General features: G+C 34.8%; 1 protein-coding gene across 5 annotated transcripts in view; it reads right to left on the reverse strand.

The window, feature by feature from the left end:
- LOC128180473 (signal peptide, CUB and EGF-like domain-containing protein 1) overlaps positions 1–24,834 on the reverse strand; it is a 32,534-nt gene that overhangs the window by 1,994 nt on the left and 5,706 nt on the right. For 3 of the 5 annotated variants that reach the window (XM_052848600.1, XM_052848595.1, XM_052848607.1), the window contains exons 3-24: positions 23,859–24,497; positions 23,233–23,250; positions 9,193–9,312; positions 8,934–9,056; positions 8,598–8,720; positions 7,953–8,072; positions 7,700–7,816; positions 6,502–6,618; positions 6,123–6,245; positions 5,606–5,722; positions 5,119–5,241; positions 4,512–4,721; positions 4,137–4,256; positions 3,757–3,915; positions 3,354–3,456; positions 3,135–3,238; positions 1,896–2,060; positions 1,582–1,749; positions 1,324–1,485; positions 694–891; positions 270–422; positions 28–107 (exon numbers count right to left, since the gene is read on the reverse strand). In XM_052848600.1, coding sequence (XP_052704560.1) covers positions 28–107; positions 270–422; positions 694–891; positions 1,324–1,485; positions 1,582–1,749; positions 1,896–2,060; positions 3,135–3,238; positions 3,354–3,456; positions 3,757–3,915; positions 4,137–4,256; positions 4,512–4,721; positions 5,119–5,241; positions 5,606–5,722; positions 6,123–6,245; positions 6,502–6,618; positions 7,700–7,816; positions 7,953–8,072; positions 8,598–8,720; positions 8,934–9,056; positions 9,193–9,312; positions 23,233–23,250; positions 23,859–24,497 — 3,362 coding nt within the window. Of the gene's footprint in view, positions 1–27; positions 108–269; positions 423–693; positions 892–1,323; positions 1,486–1,581; positions 1,750–1,895; positions 2,061–3,134; positions 3,239–3,353; positions 3,457–3,756; positions 3,916–4,136; positions 4,257–4,511; positions 4,722–5,118; positions 5,242–5,605; positions 5,723–6,122; positions 6,246–6,501; positions 6,619–7,699; positions 7,817–7,952; positions 8,073–8,597; positions 8,721–8,933; positions 9,057–9,192; positions 9,313–12,055; positions 13,116–23,232; positions 23,251–23,858; positions 24,498–24,834 lie in introns of those variants that run through there. The other 2 variants (XM_052848614.1, XM_052848620.1) reach the window with 2 other exon arrangements.

Genomic DNA, 24,834 nt, shown 5'->3' on the forward strand with positions numbered 1-24,834 from the left:
ACAGTTAAACAGTTGTGGCCTACACACCTTTAAGATGGACTGGTGCTGATATGAGCTATATAACCTGCCATCTCGAACAATATCTTCTATTAAAGGCTGGTAGTCCTCTGATAAAGAAGAAATACTTTGTCATTATGCAATATAAATACGAATCATATTCCTTTCGTTGATAATCAAACACTCTGCTAAAGATTATCTGTGATAAATTGTACAACCATTCCAAGTATTTCAACTTCGTGATTAACAAAACAAGGTTACGAGTATAGTACCATTATAGGTGACAAATGGAATAGAGAAGCCACCAGCAGTGTTTTGGGAGTCAGATTTAAACTGAACCCACAACCTTCTACTTCTGGAGGTAAACGCTCTGGGTTTTTCTGTTGTTTCACAAACTTCATAAGTGGTAAGCGAAGAAGGTTTACCTGCTCACAGAAAAATAAACAAAAACCATAATGTTCAGTGAAATTACATTACTTTGCAATTGTCCTAAAGAACTATATTCACTACCTTTGCTACCATTTATGGTTTGCAATATATACAACCGATTCAGATTTGGTTAAACTTTGTCTTTTTACCGTTTAAATCGAACCTGAGGCGTTAATGTTTTTTTTTATTTTATAAAAACATCATTTAAACAGTAATACCCTCTTCCAAATAACAAAAAGAAATATTAGAAACAAGAAAACCACTCACTAGATTTGCGCATGACAAGTTTATCTCCACACTGGTCTTCCTTTGGGAGGAATATTTCCGGAATGATCACAAGAATGCGTCGCTTCTTTCCGGGTTTTATCTTCCAGGTACACTGTATACTGTTCGGGTAGTCTCCAGGAAAGTTAGGACTCTCGATGTATCCCTGCAGTTTACCAATCTGACCGCCACATTCTTGATCTGTTTGATTAAAGCGAAACGTTCATAAATCTTATGCAGCCTGAAATATATATCATTTGGTTTTTATTGGAATGATGAACTATAAATTACGTAGGACACATTATGAAGATTGTGTTCGATTGGTTATCTAGGTTTTAAGTTGACACTTTTCGATCACTAATCAGGGAAGTCAATCCCCATTGTGCTATAAAATGATTATTTTTTTAATACATAAAAAACTCTAGAAGAAAATATTGACAAAAATCTACAACAACCCCCCCCCCCCGTTCTAGCTGGTCAATGTAATTTAATTCCAATTAATTTGATATATAAGGTGTAAAAAGAAGACGCATTTGCAAATAGCCATAATGTGCTACAATAATTTGTTCGGTAACTGAGAGCTCTAAATTTAAAGCAAATGAATAAAAAAGCATCTGTGATAATATATCTCACTTTTACAATCGGACTGATTTGTAGACCCCACAAAATCTGTGGATGTACTGACTGGGCATGCGTAACAAAAGTTGAGACCAGCGGTTGGCTGGTACGTCCCAACTGGGCAAGGCAGGCACAGGTGTTTCAGAACATCAAAGAAATTCCCTGCAGCACACGTAACTGAGAAAAGAACGTGTAAAGTTAGGAAACAAAATTTTTTAAACACTCCAACATATCTGAATCAATCTCAGTAGAGTACTATATATGTATGCCAACCTTTGGTACTACAATCTCGGAAGGACAGCGCGCCATCTTGTATTGTAGATAACCCAACGCCACAGTCTTCACACCTGGTTCTTCCGTAGTCCGTTTGGTACTTTCCCCGTGGACATTTTTTACACGGAAATTTTCCACTAGAAGAGTATGTGCCAGGGCCGCATAAAACTATAAGATATATACAAATATATTTACATTACGCTAACTTAATTTTCTGCATATTAACAATTTTCTAGTGTCAAATTAATTCTTAGAATGCATATACGCTACATGTATATGGGTATGATTTAAATTTTTGTATTTAGCACACTAACTGGAACATTCGCTCGTGCTCTTTGCTCCCAGTATGCCTCCCCCTTGTATGTTGGGGGGACACGCCTTGCACCCTGTCTGTCCCTCCCTGTCCTGGTAGGTCCCTGGACGGCAGAGCTCACAGGTATGACTACTTTTGTTGTAATACGACCCAACTCCGCAATCCACTGTAAAGCAATGAAATAGTTGTAATGTACATGCAAAATTACAATAATTTGAAACTTTTCAATTTGTTAAAATACGAGTAAAACCCAATACCGCAGTCCACTATAAAACAATGTATTTATATTACAGATATAGATAGTTGTATAACAAAAGAACCACATTTTCTAGCTAGTAGAGCATCCCTACAATGATTTTAAATTTGAAAGCTATATGGAGTTCACAATTTTACAAAAATCATTCTTATGTTTTATTTTATAAATTCATACTTGAACTATATTTTTAAACCACTGCAAATATAATGTAGTAAAAAAAAAATCTAGCTCAGGGGCCGTGAAAGTCACCCTTTTCCACAATTTACTAAGTGGGACAAAAATCAAGTTCGATCGAATATTATAGCTCTGAAGACTGGATTAAATGAATTAATTTCGTTGAATTAATTTTTAATATGTTAATATTTTACAACATCCAGTTTACGTATGAAAACTGACTTCTTAAGTCAGAAGTGCTTGTTGACAAAAATATAATTTAGTTTATGAGAAGAAGCAGATCCATACTTCTAGAAAAAAAGCTCAACAAGCATAGATAAATATTTCTGTATACAGAATTATCACAAAAACAGAAAACTGTCAGAACTAGCGGACAATTTTCAAGCACAAGATGATCGCCCGATAGATGCTCCATTTTTTCATGTCCGAACTCACAATATAACCTCATTAGCAAAATATGGCCATACACATCCGACCATCAGAGAGTATGTCAATACAACTGAAGTTACAGGAATCAAGCGTCAAAATCTGTCTCATATGTCCATCATAACGAAGGTTGTTGAGCTTGAAGCTGATAGCACCAGTAGAAGAGACGGACACAGGGATTATCGTCGGAAAACAACTCTTAACACACTTGTCACAAATTTTCGATGGAAATATGCAGATATTTTAGCAAAAGGTCAGTTTAACAATGCTATAGATACACTATTTTAAGTTTCACTGAAGGAATAAACCACAATACTTAATCTTTCCAATCGCCTTTGGCAATATGAAATATAAAAAAATAAATAACAATATAATGAAACATACCACAAGCGAGTTCCGCCATAATGCTGCCAACAGGACAGTCATAACCATACACTTTCTTCGTTTTTAAGGATCGTTTGGCAAAGGAAACGTCTTGCTTGTCGTATCTGAAAATGAAAAGTTTTCTATTGTAATCGCATTCGTAGACATGCAAACAAGATGGCGACTATTTCGAATACCATTACCATCTTCAGCACATGGATTGAATGTGTTTACATGTACCTGAAGAATAGCTGTTCCTTGTTGACCATCTTTCTGAGAGTTTTGTACGCTTTCTTCAGACGCCTCTCAGTCCGTTTTGTTGTACAAGGAATGTCACATTTCTCTGCAAATTAATTTAATTTTCTTATATTCAGCTCATTAACAGATATTATAGTCTATGATTAAACTATACTGATGCAAGAAAGTTCTACCTTTTGCATGTCATCAGTCAAAACAATTGTGGTACAATATTCATCTAATACATGTATTTAATGATGTACTTGTTTATGATAAATTTTCATCATGTATATATGCTTAATATATAAATGTAAGGTAGATATGATTGTATTATGGACAACAGAGTCTGCTTAAAATTATGAATTTGGCGTTATTTATTGCCATTATATATGGAATAAGAACATACTAGTTGTCGAAAACGGCCGCACTTCCAGTTCCATCTGTCCCGCTATGACCGTTTTTGACACATCTCGTGCGAGTCTTCGGAATTTCTTTGGAATGCGTTTGCAGTCTATCTGAACATAATTGATTTTACACGAATTTCTACATTTAAACTTCTTCAATGCTGCAATAAAAAGGAATGTCGTTAATCATCAATCTATGAAAGCATTCTTTTTAGTAAAAAAAAAAAACCGCAATGCTTATCATGACATATCAAGTATTTAAAATACCAATAATAAATAGCATATTTAGGGTGATATTTTAAAGAGCATTGTGAATTATGACAAATTAGGCATTTAAAAGTAGCTTTAGAATACTGAGTTTATGTTTATATATTAAACGCACTGTTCAGCTGGTTCGTAATATTATGCTGCACCTCGTGTCTTAACCGCCTCTTGACTCGGCATCGGGTGGCCACAAACACAAACTTGATTGTTTTAGAGACGGAGGGTGCTCGCATATTTTCTGGGAAATAAAAGCATATTAAATGTATTTGGTTTAAAAAGAAGGCTTTCATCCATTTAAAGTATTTTTGACTTTGTGATAGATTTTAAATCATATTCGAATTGGTGTTTTGCAAATACAAGAGTTTAAAAAGATTTTGGTTGATATCTTATTGGGCGTCTCTCACTCTCAAACAAATGCAATTATTTCCCCTTTTTCATGAATAGAAAAAACCCGCAAAAGATCATTAATATAAGGATTTGAATTGTCTCTTACCCGAGCAAAACGGCAGGGTGACATTCTGCAGACTATGGGACCACTGAAATTGCGTACTGGGACCACAAGTATAGTACTTGTTAGTGTTGAGTACTCCGGACGGATGAGTGTTAGCCTCGCACTGAATGGAACAGTACTGGTCGGCACCAGTCTGCTTGCAGGACGTCAAGGTCTTGGCAGGGGTCTCGAAGGGTAAACAGTTGTTCCACTCTATATAAATTACAATTTCAAACATTGAGGACTTAAAAATTCACAACACATATCAAAAAGGTGCACAATTTCGAAGATAAGACTGAAAAAATGTTATAAACATGACATTGTACTGATTTTCAAAACAGGAAATACTGTAAACCAATTTTTATTTGCGTGCGAAAATATTTCGATAGGTTCGCAAGAGACTCGTTAACGCGAATATTTCCCGCCGCAAACCTGTTATTAAATGTCTCTTGTGCAGTATTATCTATATAATGTACATCTTGTTCACGATAATTAGTCGCGGCGATCAAGTTTATATCCGGTAAATCGCAAAACAAACTTGGTTTACAGTATTCGTCATCAAGGAAATGACGTCATCTACAGGAAGTGTGAAACAAACACCATCACATACCTAGGCAGTCCTTTCTGTTGGAATGTAGTTTGTAGCCAGTTTTACAGAAACACTTGAAGCTTCCCTCTTTGTTAACACAGGAGTGCTGACAACCGCCATTCTGTTCCAAACATTCGTTTTTATCTAGCAAACAATGTCAGGTTGTAAGTATGTCGTTCATCAATCGCTTGTCCATATGTCTGTACATTGCATACAGCCAATTTGGAGGAACAGAAATTGGATATTGAACTTGTTCCCTTTATTTAGCATTGCAAATGGTGTAGAACAAGATATATGAACTGTCATGTAACAGTTATTTTATCTAAAGAAACATCTCTTTGGTTATGCTCTGTCCTTCTGTGATCACCTAGCTTTCTTTAAAATAACAACTCTGAATGTTGACTTTTTGAAATATTTAACTGTTCTGTCTAAAGAAATTCTTAGAAAATAAATTAATAGTTATGACTGAAATAAAAACTGCTGAATCCATTTAAAAGCGTAGTTTTACCTGCACAGTGAGTGACCCCGTATATTTTGTAGCCCTCCCTACAGGTACAGTAATAGCTGCCCGGGGTGTTCACACAGTGATGATCACACGTTGTATTCAGCTCACACTCGTTGATATCTAAAAACATACATACAGCACAATAATACGAGGAAAACAGGATTGGGCGTTTTTTCCCTATATTTCTGAGAGGTGTGAAAAGACAAAAACAAACTCACATCTTGTTGGTCATAAAATATTGCTTTATTTATCATTTTAATAGAAAATTCAGATGTAGAAAACAAAGATGTTTCATGTCTCGCGTTTACTTAATAAATGTGATTTAACTTATTAATAACATAAATAATCCGTGCCGTATTCCGATTGGCTTCTTCACACTTTTGTGACGAAAGTCTTCCCAATCGCGTGAATGCTTTCATCGGTTCACAATATCAAAGAAAAATAAGTTAAGTGTTTATAGTGGTGGATTGAAAATGGCCTCGGTCAGTAAGCGTAAGATTTCATCAAGCAATACACTCACCAACGCAGACTCTTTGGTTGTACTGAACTTTGAATCCCTTTGGACAAACACATTCATAGCTTCCTTCAGTGTTCAAGCACTTGTGACTGCATCCCCCATTGTTAACAGCGCATTCATCCTCATCTGTCGCATAAAAGAAAATATTGCTTTGACTTAATAAAACGCTTCATGTAAGTTTCATTATTGCTTCATACATACACTAATATTTGATTCCTTAATTTGATTTATTGTTCCGAAAGTGTTTTGACGAAAGGTAGTTAAACGTAAGTTGTTTGTCTCAATTTGAACCGCAAGGTACAATAGTATGTACAGATTTGTATGTGCACTGGTTATTTTTTTTAATTAAAATTCTGAAGCAGACGACAAAATGGGAAAATACCTAGACATGTTCTTCCATCCTGGTGAAGATGAAAACCGGAGGGACACTGGCATTTTGGTCCATCCCTGGAATCTATGCATTCTCTGTCACATCCGCCATTGTTAACATCACAGGAAGCTGCAACAGTAGAGACAAATAGTGTTGTCACAAATATAAAAACAACACAATTCATGCCGATTTCAATGTCGTAAAATGCATGATGGACAGATGTAATTGTATTTTTCTTTAAAAAGGAAATGTCTATTTCAATGGTTTCACCTGTCTTAAATTGCGTAAAATGTAAAACAGTTAACTCTTAGGCATGTTAGATTGTACGATAAATCCAGTCGTCCAGAAAATAATAAATCTTAATGCATTGTTTGATAGTAGGGCACTGTTTTTAGCTTAATCAAGTCCATTTAGATTTTAGATGCAACTTTTAATGTCAAACAAGTTGTTTTGTTTTACGTGATTGCTTCGCATACATCAATCTTGGTGTAAAATTTGTTAACTGAATCAAAACCTCATCAGAGCAATGTTTTTATGCGTTTTAAATGACATTTTCGATTATCAAACTTGTTAGGCCATCATAATAAAAATGTCTCGACATTTTGTGGGCTTTTAAAAATATCTTTTCTATTGTCTGAGATGAAAAGAAAACGAAGGATATGAAGTAATTAACAATAAAGTGGTTTAGTGATAAGAAATAAAAAGGCTGCCTTTTGTGTTCCGTCTGGGGTCCACACAATTAAAATAAAGAATTGTATAAGAGTAACATGATAAACTGCTACTAAAATATTTATAAAGTAAGACTAGCTTATAAAAAAAGAACTCTTTTTCTCTCGCTATCTAAAGAACGCCAGTTGTTTACTCCAGGCAATATCAAACAAGTACAGATCAGTCACCATAACCTTCAAACAATTCATGCACTGTACAGTCACATAGCGAGACAAACTTAAAAAGGTATTTTTGTGTTCTCTTACATTTTTTATCCTGTATATGTAAAAAAAAAATTATTAAGAAGATTATCACTCTGTTGTTTTAATGGTAACTGATAATCGACTTAAAAAATATTTTGGCCCAAAATAAGTAAAATAATCGTTTCCTCAATATCTTTTAAATGACGACATGAACTACTTATTCTTAACAGCCCATAGATCCGTCTTCAACACGTAAGGTTATAATGAATAAAAAAATATATATATACAATTAGTTTTACCAATACAAGTCTTATTGTTTTCCATCAGTAAGTACTTGGGAGCACAGCTACATATTGGACCGGAAGTAGTATCGGTACAATTGTGTTGACAACCCCCATTTCCAACAGCACAGGTTTCTAAAAAGGAGAGACATGACCCTATGCATGATTATTTATCAACCAGAAGCTTCTTTGTAGTTTTATATATGCACTAAATAATTTAATCAGAACAAAAAATATTAATTGGAAAATACCAGAACGCATGCGTACTAACGTTGACAATGTTTCCCGTCCGAGATCAAAGTATACCCTGGTCGACATGCGCACTGGGGACCGGAAGCCGAACTGTCACAGTGATGGTCGCATCCTAAATTTTCTGTACACCAAGTTCCATCTGTTTTGAAAATTTAAACAAATTGCCAACCACGAAAGCCGAGATATTTCATATGCTATGTTCTATCCTCTATATACACTGTACATTTTCAATCGATAATCAATAGGGTTCCAATATATTAGAGTTATAGATACATTTCCTTTAACTTAAAATAAGGTAATGATCTTGCAAATCTAATACCAAGAGATAAAAAGTTACACATGCCGATTGTCGAACAAGTTTCTTTTAAGATTTCTGAGTATGTTTACAGAATCTTGTTATAGAGCGCAAACGGTAAAAAACCCGAGTATTTATCCCTCAGATTATTAGCTTAAATCTGTATCTTATCCACTGGAATTAAAAGTTAAAGCTAATCACCCTGAACATGCACTGAGTATTCAAGTTGATGCAAATTCTAATGAGCACGTTGCAATGTTAGACTGGTGGGTCTTGTGATAAGAAGAAATTCAACCTGACAAAACATTTAACAGACACTTTATTTGTGACGCAAACTGCGGGTAATTAAGCCACATTGTTAGGACTTACATTGGCAAGACCGCCCGTCCTTGGATAGAGAGTAACCTGCGTTGCATTTGCACTCGTACCCTCCCAGTGTGTTGAGGCATTGATGATGGCATCCTCCTTTGTTTTGTAAACATTCATTCTTATCTGCAAAAAATTGGACACAACGTTGCATTTTAAGTTGTGAACATAGAATCAACAACGAAGCACCATTATTTAAATAGATATGAGTTCCTCTTGTAAATACGTTTACATTATAAAAGTTTATTGTAAAAATACCTGCATCTATTTCAATAACTTTTTTAAATGTAAAAACAAGATGAAAATAAATCAGATAACAGAAGATAAAAAAATACTCGCCGATGCAGTTGTGTCCGTCACTGTCCAATTCAAATCCGTTCTTACAGCTACACGTGTAATTGCCTTTGGTATTTTGACAGAAATGAACACAACCCCCGTTATCATAGATGCACTCATTGATTTCTTTAAAATAAGGGGAAACAATTGAGACACGTGAGTTTGCATGCAAAATTGATGAAAATGAATTGCAAACAAAATTTCAAATTTGAGAAAAAACGAAAAAAGTTAAAATTTTCTTGAAATCCATTTTTCATTGTACCGTAACAGAGCTTTCCGTTTCCATAGTATCCTGGCTTACAACGACATCGGAACCGTCTTCTTGTGTTTATGCAAATGGCGTCCTTGTGGCAATTATGAGTACCCTTTTCACAGGCATTACCTGAAAAGTAATGAAATGTTTGTACTCTTAAATAAATAGAGATGTACACAAACTACTTAGGCTCTAGAAATGCGTATTTAGATGAAATGTATGTAAATACAATGTATTATATATACAAAATTAGTAAAATAAACTCTTGTGTTAAATCCTTTTATTCGCTGTTTCATATGATTACTATGTCTGGCATATTGTTCCATCCGAACACTCTTGCTCATCAATGCATTGGTCTACTGGTCACATGACCATAACTAGTGACAGTCATTGATTTATCCTTATTTGACCCTAAGTTATCTATCAGGTCAATCTAAAGTCAACTTCCTGAACATAACAGCATTACACCTGCAGGTCAAAATTCTCGTAAACTTTCCAGACTAAATAGAGATCCCCTGTTGTAGGGCGATGGGATTGACCAACACTTACGTATGATATAGGTAATGTGCATAGTTTATGAATGTTAGTTTGTTACAAAGCATCGCACATTTGCCAGGTGTTCTTATTGAAAATAAGAACGGGTTTCATTTGAATCATGCGAAATTAAATTGTGTGTCGTCTTTCCAACCTAAATGCGTTTTTCTATTTAGAAAAATAGAAAAAAGTAATAAATATGCGGATAATTCATACTTTAATAAATATCTTTGTCATTGTTATTCTTTGAAAAATTTGTTTTTGTCAGACTGAAGTCATTTTTTTTAACTCAGCCGCGTAACAATAATGTTTCCTCAAGGTTACAATCTCCTAAAGTTTACAACCGTAAAGCGCATAATTGTGGTGGAAACAATCTAGACAGGCACGGAACAGAGAGGTCCTTTAAGTGTACTTATCAATCATATTGATAGCGATTTTCTTTACTGATAAGCATATTTTATTATTATATAAAATGAATTCAGCTTTTTTATTTCGCGAGTAAGGTGTGGTCTCGACCGACCACCTTGAAGCAAAAACAGTCAACATATTTCTTTTTCTTCAAATCAAGGACATATCAATGTAATATAGATTACGTAGATGTATGCATGTGCATGCCTATAACCAGATTTATTTCATAAATAATTCAGATTTACAATTAGTACATATAAACGTATCTCAGATTTGCAAGTATTGTGGTTTATTCCTTCAATGAAACTTAGAAGTTGTTATTCATGACCTTCAAATTTCTTGTCTATGAACATAAAAATATTAAACTTTATATTTTGAGGAAAGTGATAAGTTACTAAAACGTACATAATTTCTTTTCGCTTATTTACTTTGCACAAAAGTATTATAGTTAAAAAATATATTTTCAAGAAACCGGATTCGCCGATCAATGGACAAGTATCTGCTATACGACACGTTCCCATTCCGACATGTTCAATTTCAAGTTTGTTTTATCATGCTGTCTTTATAAAAAATTTGAACGAACATGAAGTTTGTTTGAGTATGCCTTTAATGAGATATCTGAGTCAATTACTCTATTGACATAACGTGTATAATCGGGTGCGTATCGGTTTTTGGTGAAGAATCTTTTTATCAATCGCTTCGCTTTTTTTTAATTTAAAAAAAAAAAGTTTGAACAGTCGGGCTTAAAAGAAGACCTGTGGTGGAGACAGGCAGCGAAAATGAATCGTACACCATAAAATGGCAATATGATATGATTCCGTCATGTAAAATAACCGCCTCTCGTAAAAAACCCATGTCTTGCATAGTTCGATGTGTACAGAAGGAACGGCACTTTGACCACAGATATTTACTGTACATACGGTGTATCCTCACTTCAAAGTACCGACGAACCTCTTGATGTTGTAGCAATCAAAAATTTTAGTAAAAATTCGTTTAGGTAATTTCCTTTCAGAGTTTGACAGGTCATAGTGTTACACTCAAATCTTACTGCGGCTCATAAAACTTGTTATTCGATACTTGATCTAAAGAATTTAATTTATTGACAACAATTTAATTTGCTAAGCGAAGTTGCAAGTTTAAAATTCTTTAAAATTTCAATTTAAATCTTTCCTCAAAGCAAAGCAGTGGAATTTACATACAGAAAATCAATTAAAAAATTGGACTCTTTAGAAAACGCGGAGATATGATCTTCTTTGATTGATATCTAAATTTCATAAATGTGTGCTGATGACAATTTTCTCCCACATCGGTGCCAAATTATACATCCCAACTGTTAATAATACCTATATATCAAACGATAAAGCCATCTTGTAAAATAGAAGGTAAGTTATGACTTTTTTAAGAAACGTTATATCATGGCTATGTTCGAAGTGTATACTAGTAACTGCGAAATCATAATAAGATAGCAAAATATGCACATCCTTATATATTTGTTAACAAATATTCTCCTGGCAAGATCGTTTATAACCTTCGGAATTTGACTCCATTCTGCATTCATTTGCTGCACTTTGGTTAAGCATTGAAACAGGAAACGCCAATTTATACCTGCGCCTTCTCTTCCGAAATCGTTTAAACAAAATCTGATCTTGGGTTAATCCATTTATCAACTGGAGGATACGCTGTTATCCTTAGAGCCTATGGTTCTTACATAATGAATGTATACAAAATATTACATGTGCGATAATGACAAAAGAGGGAAAAGTGGAAAATATAACTTTCTGTTAAACATATTTGAATTTTACACATATTATTAGAATGAATGAAGGGAATTGAAGTTGAAAATTTTATTTTAAAAAATTAAAATACCCATTGATTTAAACTCTCTCTCTCTCTCTCTCTCTCTCTCTCTCTCTCTCTCTCTCTCTCATACCTTTTCGTCGCCTGGTGCTATTTTTTTTACAATCCATAAAGTCCATCATTATTACCAAGGTCAGACACAAACAGACGACACCGAGTTTTGCCGTCATTGCCTCTTCCCGTACGCCACTGATCGTGCTCACTTTTTACTCAATATTTCAGAATCCTTTGTAAGAATATATTCTCACAACAATCAATATTTTTGGTATAAAGGTAGGAGAAACAAACTGATCATTTTTCAATGATGGTGGCATTTTGCATCAAATTTTTTAAGACTTTCGTGAAAAAAAATTGCTTTTAAATAAAAGATCATAAATGTCCACAAAATTTCATCAGCGACATAGTTCAACGCGATTGGTTACTAAGTGAAGTTGCCGTAACAATAGAACACATCGTTGTCAAAAAGCCACAAAACACACAACTTTACAGAAAAGTGTGAAACGAGAATAGGGTCCATTTGCAAACTTCTTATTTTTCATCCAAAACATACGAGACAAAACAAAATTTTATCTTTGCATCTCTGTATGATCCTTCATTGAATTCATTTTCGGAGTCCTATCTCAACAATGACAGAGATGGTTTTGAGGTCCTCTCTCTTATAAAGGCATCCCAAGCTGCACATTGGAAATAGAAAGTATGTTTATAAGTGTGAAACACGTCTTGACTGCAAAATGCACTTCCTCGGGTAAACTACATCGTCATTTTAAATGCCAATTTCATTCACAACACAGTAAGCTAGAATCATTTTCTGTGTGCTGTCGGTTTCAATAAGAAATCGGCCGATGATACTTGACATTCAACAAAACAATACACCGCTCTCTCGTGGTCCCTGTCTCCCCTAAATAAATTCCAATACAATGATAGAAATCAGAGACATTTCCTTTACTTGTAACGTGTCGTTGTTATATTTTCAAACAGAATTTTGCCTAAAACGTTATTTGATGAAGGACCAAGACACAGAAAAAGGAAAAAGTTGTTCCAGAGATAATATCGAGTGAAAACTACTCTTGCACGTTTCAGTATGTAAAAAATAAAAGAAATATTCACAGATGGTCGCTCTGTGTGACAATAGAATCATGAATGTCTGCAGACCTTCAATCGTGTTTGTTTTATTGCGTCTGAGGTCGAACCTAATTGAATGAAGAATCCCAGCATAAAAAATCGTGCGTGTGTGGCGATAGAAGCACATAGAAACAAATGCACTATTAAATGAAAAGTTTAGTAAATGTTATAATAGTTTTCTGTATTTCAAGTAGTTGATTCCAAAAATATTCGATTCATTGATCCACAAAGATATATTTACTTTAATTTCTCTGAATATTCGGTGAAATGGTACAGTCATTGCGTTAAATACTGAATTAATATGAACGTTTATCAATACGGTAAATGATCTAAAAATACCTTAAAAGAAAAGATGTTATTTACAGCAATAATTACAAAAAATTGCCATTGTAACACCTGATTGAAAGCAATTAAATGTTATTTGAGGGCCATGTTGCTATTAAAAATCACTTAGAGTCATATGCTACCTCCTACGGTAATGAAATACACGGTTCTATCGAGACTGAGCGATGTGTATCGAAAGCGTTTTGTCCAATTATTTGCTAATGAAATAAGCATGAGAGGGCATTTAACGCAAGAATGGTGAAAGTTCAGTTCTTGTCGGACGTATCACACTTGCTTGAGTCTCAGGCGACATTTTATAAACCCCACGACCTACACTGTCAATACGTGTCTAACTAGACTGTCAAACCCTGTCTAACTACTCTGTCAAAACGTGCTTAACAACACTTTCAAACCGTGTCTAACTAGACTGTAAAACCGTGTTTAAGTAGACTGTCATGCCGTGTTTAACTACACTGTCAAACCGTGTCTTACTAGACTACCAAACCGTGTCTAACTACACTGTCAAACCGTGTCTTACTAGACTGGCAAACCGTGTTTTACTAGACTTTCAAACCGTGTCTAACTACACTGTCAAACCGTGTCTTACTCTACTGGCAAACCGTGTTTTACTAGACTATCAAACCGTGTTTAACTTCACTGTCAAACCGTGTCTTACTAGACTGGCAAACCGTGTTCAACTAGACTTTCAAACCGTGTCTAACTACACTGACAAAACTAGACTATAAAACCGGGTCTAACTATACTGTCAAACCGTGTCTTACTAGATTGTCAAACCGTGTCTTACTAGACTTTCAAACCGTTTTTAACTAGACTGTCAAAACTGTGTCTAACTACACTGTCAAACCGTGTCTAACTACACTGTCAAACTGTGTCTAACAACACTGTCAAACCATGTTTAACTAGATTATAAAACCGTGTCTAATTAGACTGTCAAAACGTGTCTAACTACACTGTCAACATGGATCATAACAACACAATGGAAGAAAATTAATTTTAATTATGTAGGTTTTAGATGGTGTATTTACTTATACACTCTACGTAAGAAATGTATTTCTTAGTGACCAGTATTGTTAATGCCTTCGAGATCAATTATCGAAGGAATATTGATTTTGGTCTCTCTCGTTTGTCAAAGTTCAAGGTTATGGTAACTTACTTTATTAACAAAAACACCAAAGATTAAAACACAAATTAATTCCTAATGGGTAATGGCGTAAAAATGTCAGTAACATGAAAATTATTATCGTTCACAGCAGATATAAATATTAAATTCTTCATAATATAATTATATATTCTTCATATTCTTCAAATAATCTTCATAAAAAGGTATTTTTATTAAATTACCCCCATAAGTTATGTATGGTGTTCAATTCAAGGTCATGATCATTATGAGAGAGTTAAAAAAATAAGTGCGACTTCCACATCATCAAGGATGCATCTTGTTTAGACATTACCAAAATTCATATCTTATATTCTCTTTGATATACAAAATTGCTTCACGTCATACCGATATATACGAAAATGAAATATACACTAGGTAAGATGAGATTTTCTTGTAACATAATTTTTTTGGCAATTTATCCATTCAACGTCAAACTTAATCAAAGTACTCAAAGTACTGAAAAGCGCTAAGCCAGCCTCAATGCTACTTTTTTCAAACCATTGTTAATATTTTAAAATCATAACTATACAGAAAGTAAAAGAAAAAACAGTTTCATGAAAATGCATCATATGTATGAGATCCTGACCATACCATTTCAATCAATTTGAAGAGAGGAGTTTGTAATGTATATTAACTGATTAGTTAGCCCACTTACAACTAAGTTGGGATGAAAATTCGATTGCGCTTTTGTACATTGGAATTCTGGGAATGAATTAGACGGCCCTTGTTTAAGAAATTCGAAGTTATGAAACTGACTGTCCCTGGGTTCCGGAGTCTGCATATATAAATTTCTCGAATTTGAGAGGATATGTGGTGTAAAATTCAGAGAGCGATCTTTGCAATTTTAAAAGTCTATATAATTATAAATAACTAAAGTTGGCGTGAAGTCATACATTGTACCGCTGCACGCCTGTCTCCTACCCTACATTTATAAAAGTAAAGCGTGCAAACTCAATGTACACCCGCAGAATATTATTGTTCTGGTCGTTATATATCTTGTATTTTTAATGGTTGTATATTCAATTTTGATCTAAGATTAATATTCCGCTGGCTGACTTTATTTCCTTTTTTAAATGCTAACCTTGTTGATATATACAGTGTACGACAAGTTTTGAATACACTTGCTCAGTGAGTGAAAACAAGACTAACCGTACCTTTTCACCAACCGAGACCGTAAAATATGACTAAATGTCATTGAATTTAAAATCGACATGAATCAAAAGATCAAAGTTACACAACAAATGTTTTTAAAAATATCACGTTGATAAATTTGTCGTCCTTTGAGGGTCTTAAATTTTTTTCTCTGTAACTTTTGGTATAGCAACAAGACAAGGGAATATCTCTGATTGCATGCTTTGACATTCCGAGATCCGCACCACTGGCCATCCTTTGTTTACAGCGCACAGCGGTCACCCAACATGCATCTAATAATAGCAGCATGGAATGTCGCGTGGCATGTGTAATCGCCAATGCACCCTAGACTTCACTGATATTGTAAAAGTTTGCCATTTGTTCGGATCTCGATTAAGTAAACCCACAACTCGACGTTTTTTTGTAAAACCTGGGATCTTGATAGAAACTTAAGGATACCATGATCTTGCTATTTTTAGAATTCGAGCGTCGCTCAGCATGATCACTAGGTGGCGCTTATAAAAAGATCATGAAATTTGGTGCATCCCTAATAAGTGCTAGCGCATGCGCTTAGCGCTTAAAAATTGTTGAAGATATATGTAGGTTATTCCGCCCCTTCAGTATTTCTCTGGGACTCGTATTTCTGTACAACCAGATTCCTGAATGCATTTCGATAGAATACGTTCATTGAAGTTGATGGCTCTCCAAGAGTTAATTTGCTATTGATACCTTAAGATTGTTATTATAATCTTGCAGTGCTCTAGCTGAGGGATTCTTTAGATATTTTGGTATCACATTTTATAAAATACTTAAAAATTCCCACTTGAATTAAAATATCAAATTACAATACCAACTTTAATAACAAAATTTACTACAACAGCATGAATCACTTGACTAATGTCGTCAGTTTTGTTCCTTTAAGCTGCTAAGGATCAAGTCTTACTCGTTTTTCCAGCTATTCTCAGCTGGTTCGATTGGTCCCCAATGCACACGTTGATAGACCACACTACGGCAAACAAGCCACACACCTCATCTCCTCCAATGGTCGAAAAGATCGGCCGGACTAGTTTTATTCTACGTCCGTTTATCGTCTAGACAGACTTAATATGAACTTATATGACCTTTGTTAGTCTAGTAGTTAGTCACCGATAATGATAAATAACACATCACCGGTACCTGTTTTGATGGATCATATACCGTCCTTTCATTATGGTATTAAAGAGGTAAGTGGAGAATGGAATCTAGCTGTATACATAAGCAAAAAAGTTTATCTTCCATTGACTTGGCGGGAATTACGGTAATAAAATAATAATTGCGTCGTCGGCCGTCTGCGATCGCACATAAAGCTTCTGCCTTCGTGTAAACTGCGAGGAAACTTCTTATAGCCGAGATGAGCTGCGCGAGTGATATCGTTTAAATTGCTTCTTGATTGATTATTGCCGAGCACGATGAGCCAAATGGTAATCCGGTGTAATGAAGAATAATGACCCCCGTAGAATAATGACCGGGGGTCATTTTTCTACGTAGAAAAATAACCCCCCGGTCATTATTCTACGCAGAAAAATGACCCCCGGTCATTATTCTACGTAGAAAAATGACCCCTTTGCCTGAAGAATAAGTGTCATTTTCATAAAAATGAGCACATTCCACATGAAGAAAAGTGACCCCTGTAGAATAATGACCCCCTTGTAGATTAAAGTTTTTCAGTATATTTTTTTATTATTTGTGAAATAGTCTTTAAACTATTGTAATTTTTACTGCTGAAGTTTACAGAAAGTAACAGAAATTATAATTCATATTCAAATAAACTTAAGAAGGGGTATATCTTAGAAAATAAAAATCCTTCCGTTATAACAAGATATTGACGTATTGCATCGGGGTATGATTGTCATCTAAACAATTACATTTACATATATCTATGGTGTTCCGATAGGGCCACTTCGACCTTAGGGCGAAGATGCGAAGTTGCAAAGGCGATAGTGCGAAGGCGAAAGAGCAAAAGTGCGTAGATGCGACGACGAAGCGCGAAGATGTGATGCCTAAAGTGCGAAGGCGAAGGAGCGATACTTCTATCACTCCTTCCCAACTTTGCACTCTGGCATTCACATCTTCGCACTTTCGCCTTCGCCTTTTTTGATTGCATTCAGCAAGTCTCGGTCGATTACATAGAATTTAATACAGGCACCGTACTCGCCAAGGTTTTCCAATTAATCCATGCTATTATAGGTACGCATGCGCTAGGCCATCGCGCTTACTATGAATGTTTATAAATATTTTAATATGTACATGTAACATCTATGTTTACCAGTGCTGGCTATGCCTAATCATTATCTACTCCACACAAAATTTAATGTCCGCCATAATGTATACATATGCACTTCCAGACTCCTGTCACTTACCTGCCGTCTTTTTACCGTGGACCAAACACAGTAACAATGTAATTTCATTATGCGACACTCCTTGCTCATGCATGGATCTAGAGGGAGATAGGGGGTCCGCCCCCCCCCCCCCCACCCCGGAAAGTTCAATATTAATAATTTCACGCAGGAAAAGGGGAGAGGGAGTCCGGACCCCATCCCCCTGGATAATTTTATTTTAATAATTTTATAAAAATAAAATTTCCAAAATATGCCTCGGAACCCTTTAAACGATGGAGAGCTCCGCAATTATAAAACATAGGTAATCACCAGATTACAAAGCTCACCGAGACGAGGCATCACCTTTATGAGGCATCGCCTTTATGAGACCACCTTTATCATATTATATGAAAATCATCCTTTATGATCTTGGATATTCATGGATTCTGTTTTGAAACAATATCGTATATCATGATCATCTGTTAAAAAATTGTATGTTAATCATATGTTCATATGTTTATCAATACAATAATGTAAAATTGTATAACGCGCGCTAGCGAGTGTCTGCACTCATTGTTGCAGTTATGAGACCACATCTTTCAAAAAATAATGATTCAATGCTTATATTTACGTTTTTTAAACATGTATTTCCTTCCCGCAAATATGATTTTTTTTAAAAGGCTCTGTCTTATTCAACAAGTAATGCGAAATTAACAGAATGGCCACTGGAACAGCCACAATATGCTGACAAAAATAGTACGCAGCGTTTTAAATTCTAATAACACAATTTTATTTTTCTTTCGGTAATTTAATGAATTTACTCTTGGTATACTAAGAAATTAATCATGTGAATTCATTTAACTGTCAAAATATATTTATATCAATGAGATATTTATCAGCGTAAGTATAATATCAGGTCGTTATCCGGTTTGAAGTCGCGAGAAGAGTCAGTTTTTGTTCTTCGAGAAATACTGAAGAAATACTGAAGCATTCATACGCACCAGATTTGGTAATTAAGTCTTCTGTGTTGTGTGTAAATATCACTAAAATTAACCAGGGCAATTTAATAGAGGGAAAAAAGTGAATGTAAACATTATAGTTTGATATTGTATTGTATGAGACTGTATCATATTTGATACATAATATGATATTGTATTGTATGATACAATATAATTTGATAAACATTGTATCATATCAAATGAAACAATATCATGGGATAAAGTAAAATATTATATAATACAATCATACTATACACATTGTATCATATGATTCAATAATATATATTAAAATCTTATAAAGTACAATTTCATGTGATATGATAATATATCATATAAACCAATATCATATTATACAATATCGTATGATACAATATTTTATAATATTACAATATCATAGGGATCATGTTACATCATTTAACAACAACTACATCTATCTATCAAGCAGGTTTGAGTGATGTAGGAGATCTCTTTAGCATCTTTGATAATGGAGATCAGGCTCTGCATCTGAAGCAACCTCTGCGTTTCATTTATAATATAGTTAAATCAACTATGCAAGCTATCTGTCTAGCTATAAAACATGTGACCTGTTCCAAAAAACTAAACCTCATCAAGAATCATAAACCTATGGCTCTGATTTAGCATTCAAGCCTGTCAGGTGCATCAGTATCATAAGACTAATCAATGCAAGATGGGTTAAATTAGGACCAGTAATAACTAAGATATCGTCATCAGAGGGCACCTGTGTCAAAAACTTTAACCAGCTCTTAAAATCTTAACCTCCTCCAGCATCCGAAACCTGTGGCTCAGATTCAGCATTTAAGCCTGTCAGGTGCATCACTATAATAAGACGCACCATCCATGCAAGTTTAATGAAGTTAGGACCAGTAGTAACTAAGATATTATCATTAGAGGGCACCTGCAACAAAAACTTTACCTCCTCCTGCATCCAAAACCTATAGCTCAGATTCAGCACACAAGCCTGTCTGGTGTATCATTATCATAAGACACACCATCCATGCACGTGTGGTGAAGTACGGACCAGCAGTAACTTAGATATTGCTATTTAAGGCACCTGCAACAAAAACTTTAACCTGCTCCAAAAACCTTAACCTCCTCCAGCATCTGAAAGTTAGGAACCAGATTCAGTAGGTCCAGATGCATCCTCCATGTAACTTTGGTGAAGAGAGGACAAGTAATAGCTTAGATACAGGAGCTGCAAATAAAACTTTAACCAGCTCCGGGGGTATAGCATATGCTCCCATTGGCTTCGTGTCGGTGAGGTAAAAGGCAAAAGCGCGAAGATTCGAAGGCGAGAGTGCGAAGTTGCAAAGGCGAAGAAGCGGTAGTAGTATCACTTCCTCGCCTTCGCAACTTAGCACTTTCGTCTTCGCGCTTCGCCGTCGCATCTTCTATATTCTTCATATTGTTCATGAATTATACTTGCATTGATGATTTCCGCAATACAAACTGCTGGGTATACAAGTGCATCACTCAGAATTAATGATGAAACCAAAATTATGAAAAGTTTACTCCACTCACTGTTAGGCATTATAACCAAGCTGAAGTTAGAGCCATTACGCCAGTAGAGGTTAACGGCCAATAAGGAAAATCGTCAAAGTACTGAAAGTGCTCGTACAGAAAATATATTTTACTTTATCCTCGGCATACTTTAGTAAGTTTAGTTAATATCACTATTAATAATGCATCAATAGTTTGTATGAACATTGGTAAAGTTGGATACAATAAAGATCGTGTGATCAAAATCAAGCGGGATAAAAACCCCTAACATGGGTCCTAACCTCTTATCAACCCTTTTAGAAACAATCTTTTCCTATTATAATCGATCAGTGTTTATTATCTATTAAGATTTACTATAGTCAGGTACTCTTCACAAATTTGCTCTAAAAGAATAAAGTCTATCCATGATCACAAATACAACATTACAACAAATGATGTTCATGTATTACATAGAAGAAAACAAAACCAACGCAGAATGCTTTTTTTAAAAAATCACTTTCCCCAAGAAATGTAAATAAGAAGTATTCATTTTTCAACGTTACCCCCCCCCCTTAGTCTTTAAATATATAAAGATATATACATGTATCATTCTTCGATTGACAATTCATTCACCAATGAATATTTGAATATTGCTTATATTATTACAACAATTATTTTTTCATGATTATTGTTCGTTAATTATCACACAATATCCTCATTGTGTATGAATTTTTCTTTATATGCGTCATTTCCCGCCGTTTGTCGACGAAAGAAGTAACTTAACTGTTAACAATCAATTTGTGGCAATGTAAGAGTGTTTTGCGTGTGCTTGCTTCGGATAGGAAAAACTATATACAGCGATTTATTTTTTAAGTTCGGTGTTTATAACTTCAAAATCAGTTTAACAGAGTGAAAAATAAAGTAACTTCAAAGTCATATCTTGGATACGGGGTAACCAATTTCTATTCATGATTCATGGGGGGGGGGGGGGGGGGTCATTTTTTTATGGGGGTCATTTTTCGTCATGTTTATAATGAAGAAAAATAACCCCTGGGTCTTTTTTCTTCAGAAAAATCCAATTATTCTTCAGCTAGGGGGGTCATTATTCTACGTAGAAAAATGACCCCCGGTCATTATTCTACGGGGGTCATTATACTTCATTACACCGGCGTTTTCTCAATGAAGGTGTAATCTATCATTGTCTGTGCAGTATTGAATTAGAGAAATACTAACATTTTTTGGTTATATTTTAAGATATTTAGATATTTCTCTTCAATCTTGAACAAAACATCAATCTGTTTAAAAAATCTAACCCCCCCCCCCCCCCCAAAAAAAAAATTACATCGCAGAACAAATTGCAAATTTTGATTATTAACTTATGCTTCATACTAACCCCCAACCCCCCCCCCCCCCCCCCCAAAAAAAAAATAAAAATAAATAAATTGCAGAACAAAATAAAAATTTATACTTCATACTTATGCAGGATTTTAATCATAATGCACAACCACTGGTCCACTGGTCGATCAATGACACGTGATAAGCTGCCATGCAAGCAATGAGAGGAGATTTTTATGCATACGCTGTGTTACTTTTCAACTTATTTCGGATATCCACAAAATCTCACTTGGATCCGATAAAAAAAAGGAGCACATTTTTAAAAAGTTATCAATGGCGTAGTCAAATGCTTCAAAATTCATATATCGACTCAAGTCCTTCTAATTAAGTCTTTAAATAAGTGGTTTCCTTAAAAACATTGTTATAGACTAAACATTGGAGATAAAACAGTTTGGAGCAATTCCAAAGCAATCCCCTTCTTTTCTTTTCGTGGATTTCGCTTTTCATCTCAACACATTGAACTCCCCAATTAATGAAAATCACATAAATCTCCGTCTGAGAAGACATTATATTTACAGTGGACTAATGAATGTTTATTTAACTTTTGCCGTAGGATAATAAATCAAATCATGTGCATATGCCATCCCTCTGAAAAGAAAAACCCGACCTACTTCACAATAGCGATAGACGCATTGTGTCAAAAATGTTAGGACTTCTATTTTAAAACATCTTATAACTTACATCATGCATAAAAAGTCATGAACATAGGTTTGTATATCTGACATGTGTACAATATGTCTACTGATTAAATCGAAAAAAGCGTTAAAATTAAAATATGAAAAAAAAATTAAAAGGACAAAACGATACTTGCGCATCAACTACAGTGCTGGTTGAAAACAAACGAGAAGCTCTTTGTCACACTTAAAAATAAATGATAAACAAAATCCAGACACATACTGACAGAGAAATATACTAATAGTCGATAAAGAAATATTGCATTTTTTTAACAATAAGCAGTGGACATGCATGCTCCGAAACTGTTCTTCAAACCTTGAAATATTCATCCGGTTTTTTTTTTATATTTATTTACTGTATCTATTTTCCTTTTTTACGCTTGCATCTATGTTTTATGTTTCAGTTATGATAAAAAATTATGAAACCCATGATACATATAGCTTTTAGGTATCAGTTTAATAAATAAACATTGATTGGAGGGTGTTCGGAGTAATTTCTTGCTAGCTATATAAATGCCACAAAACATGAATGCCACTGAAGCGTGATACGTGATAGTGCGTGTGCTGCCTACCTTCTGGGGGGCGTCTCCCTGCATAAGATACGAAGTTTTTCTGTAAAATGTGTCAGCAACAGTCACATGGTCATTAATTGGAGAGTTGGCTTTGGCGTAAGGACCTTAACAAGTCTGAAGCTTATGGCACTTAATCATGAATATTTGAGAATCTTTTCAATATTCGCACAAAAAACTGCTTTTCTGTACATTTATTTATCAATATAGTTGAAATTGATTGTTATTGTTTGATGTTAAATTACTGAAACAGTCGATCAAAACCATTAAAACCTTGTTTACAAAACCGAGCTTGGTTTGTTCTCTTTTCTGGAACTGTCTATTATTAAACACTTTTGCTCCTTTTGTTGAAATAAAAAAGCAATGTGTATTTAAAAGTTACTCTCAGCTTAATTTGGTTTCGTCATAGTAAAAGATGTCTTGGTAACTTGTGCATTGGAATGTTCAAGTGAGTATCATTAATGTACACATAGCGCATGAGTATGAAATTAATCAAGTTCCGCGGACAATACTGTATACCACAGGGGTCACAACATTTACCCATACACAGCTGGTTATGATTAAATATTTGTGGGTATACGTGTACTTTAAGTCTACATACAGTGATGGTTAATACTGATGTAACGTACCTGGAAAGGAATACAAGGAGATGGTGACGTCACACAACCCACTCCCGTTCCTGTAATTTCCTGCCACGACTCTGTTCAAACCAACATACAGAAAGTTATCCTTAATTCCATATAAGGGTTCCTGCCCATTTAAGGTAAACAAAAACTTAGATTCGAGAAAATCTTTTATTTTTCCGGACTTCCATTGTATTCTTTCATCACTTATATCCAATTTTACACGAGATCCTCTTTTCACAAAATTATCCGTGGTATGAATTAACAAGCCCCCATTGGAGGACGCATCCATGTGTCCCGGCAGGTCATTCCCATAAACCCGTAACTGTTTGTTATGAATCTGAGTCTCAGCCATGTTACTTGTGGTTCCATGGTCACCTCCATACCCATCCCCCGTCGGAGAATCGGAAATATCCAAAGTCCAAAATCGAGGGGGCTCCGAATAGTCCAAGAAAAACTTGGCTCCGTGATATTTTCCGGAAAAGTCAATCCTTAAAACCACTTGCTTATCGCAGCGGGAGCCAGGGGAAGTGACGGGGGAGGTTAAAAAGGAGATAAAAGGACTGTAACCCCTAACCACGCCCGATTTCAAATTAATATGCACATAGTTGTCATCCAGACACTCAACCGTTTGAAGAAACATTACTGAAAATAGAAATATGAAATAAAGCATTTTGTAAGTTGTTATCTGACACAACTTATTATTTCTCTGTGAAACCCTATTCATCTTGTGCCAATATAAAAAGTATACATGCTATTATATTGATATCCATGCATTTGCTTGTTCGCGTTTGAATTTTTTTCTGGTCTGTTTTCTGTATTATATTTTTACCAGACTGTCATAAATATGCTTTCGTCATGCCAACACAGTGTAGGACATGTTTTATAGAGCATTGTCCTATGTGATATCGTGAAATATAATTAACATTACAAGTAAATTGATAGTTGAACACAAACCTAAGTAGAAAATTGATTATTTTTA

The sequence above is a fragment of the Crassostrea angulata genome, chromosome 1 (genome assembly GCF_025612915.1).
Source record: "Crassostrea angulata isolate pt1a10 chromosome 1, ASM2561291v2, whole genome shotgun sequence".
In the NCBI taxonomy this organism is placed as follows: Eukaryota; Metazoa; Mollusca; class Bivalvia; order Ostreida; family Ostreidae; genus Magallana; species Magallana angulata.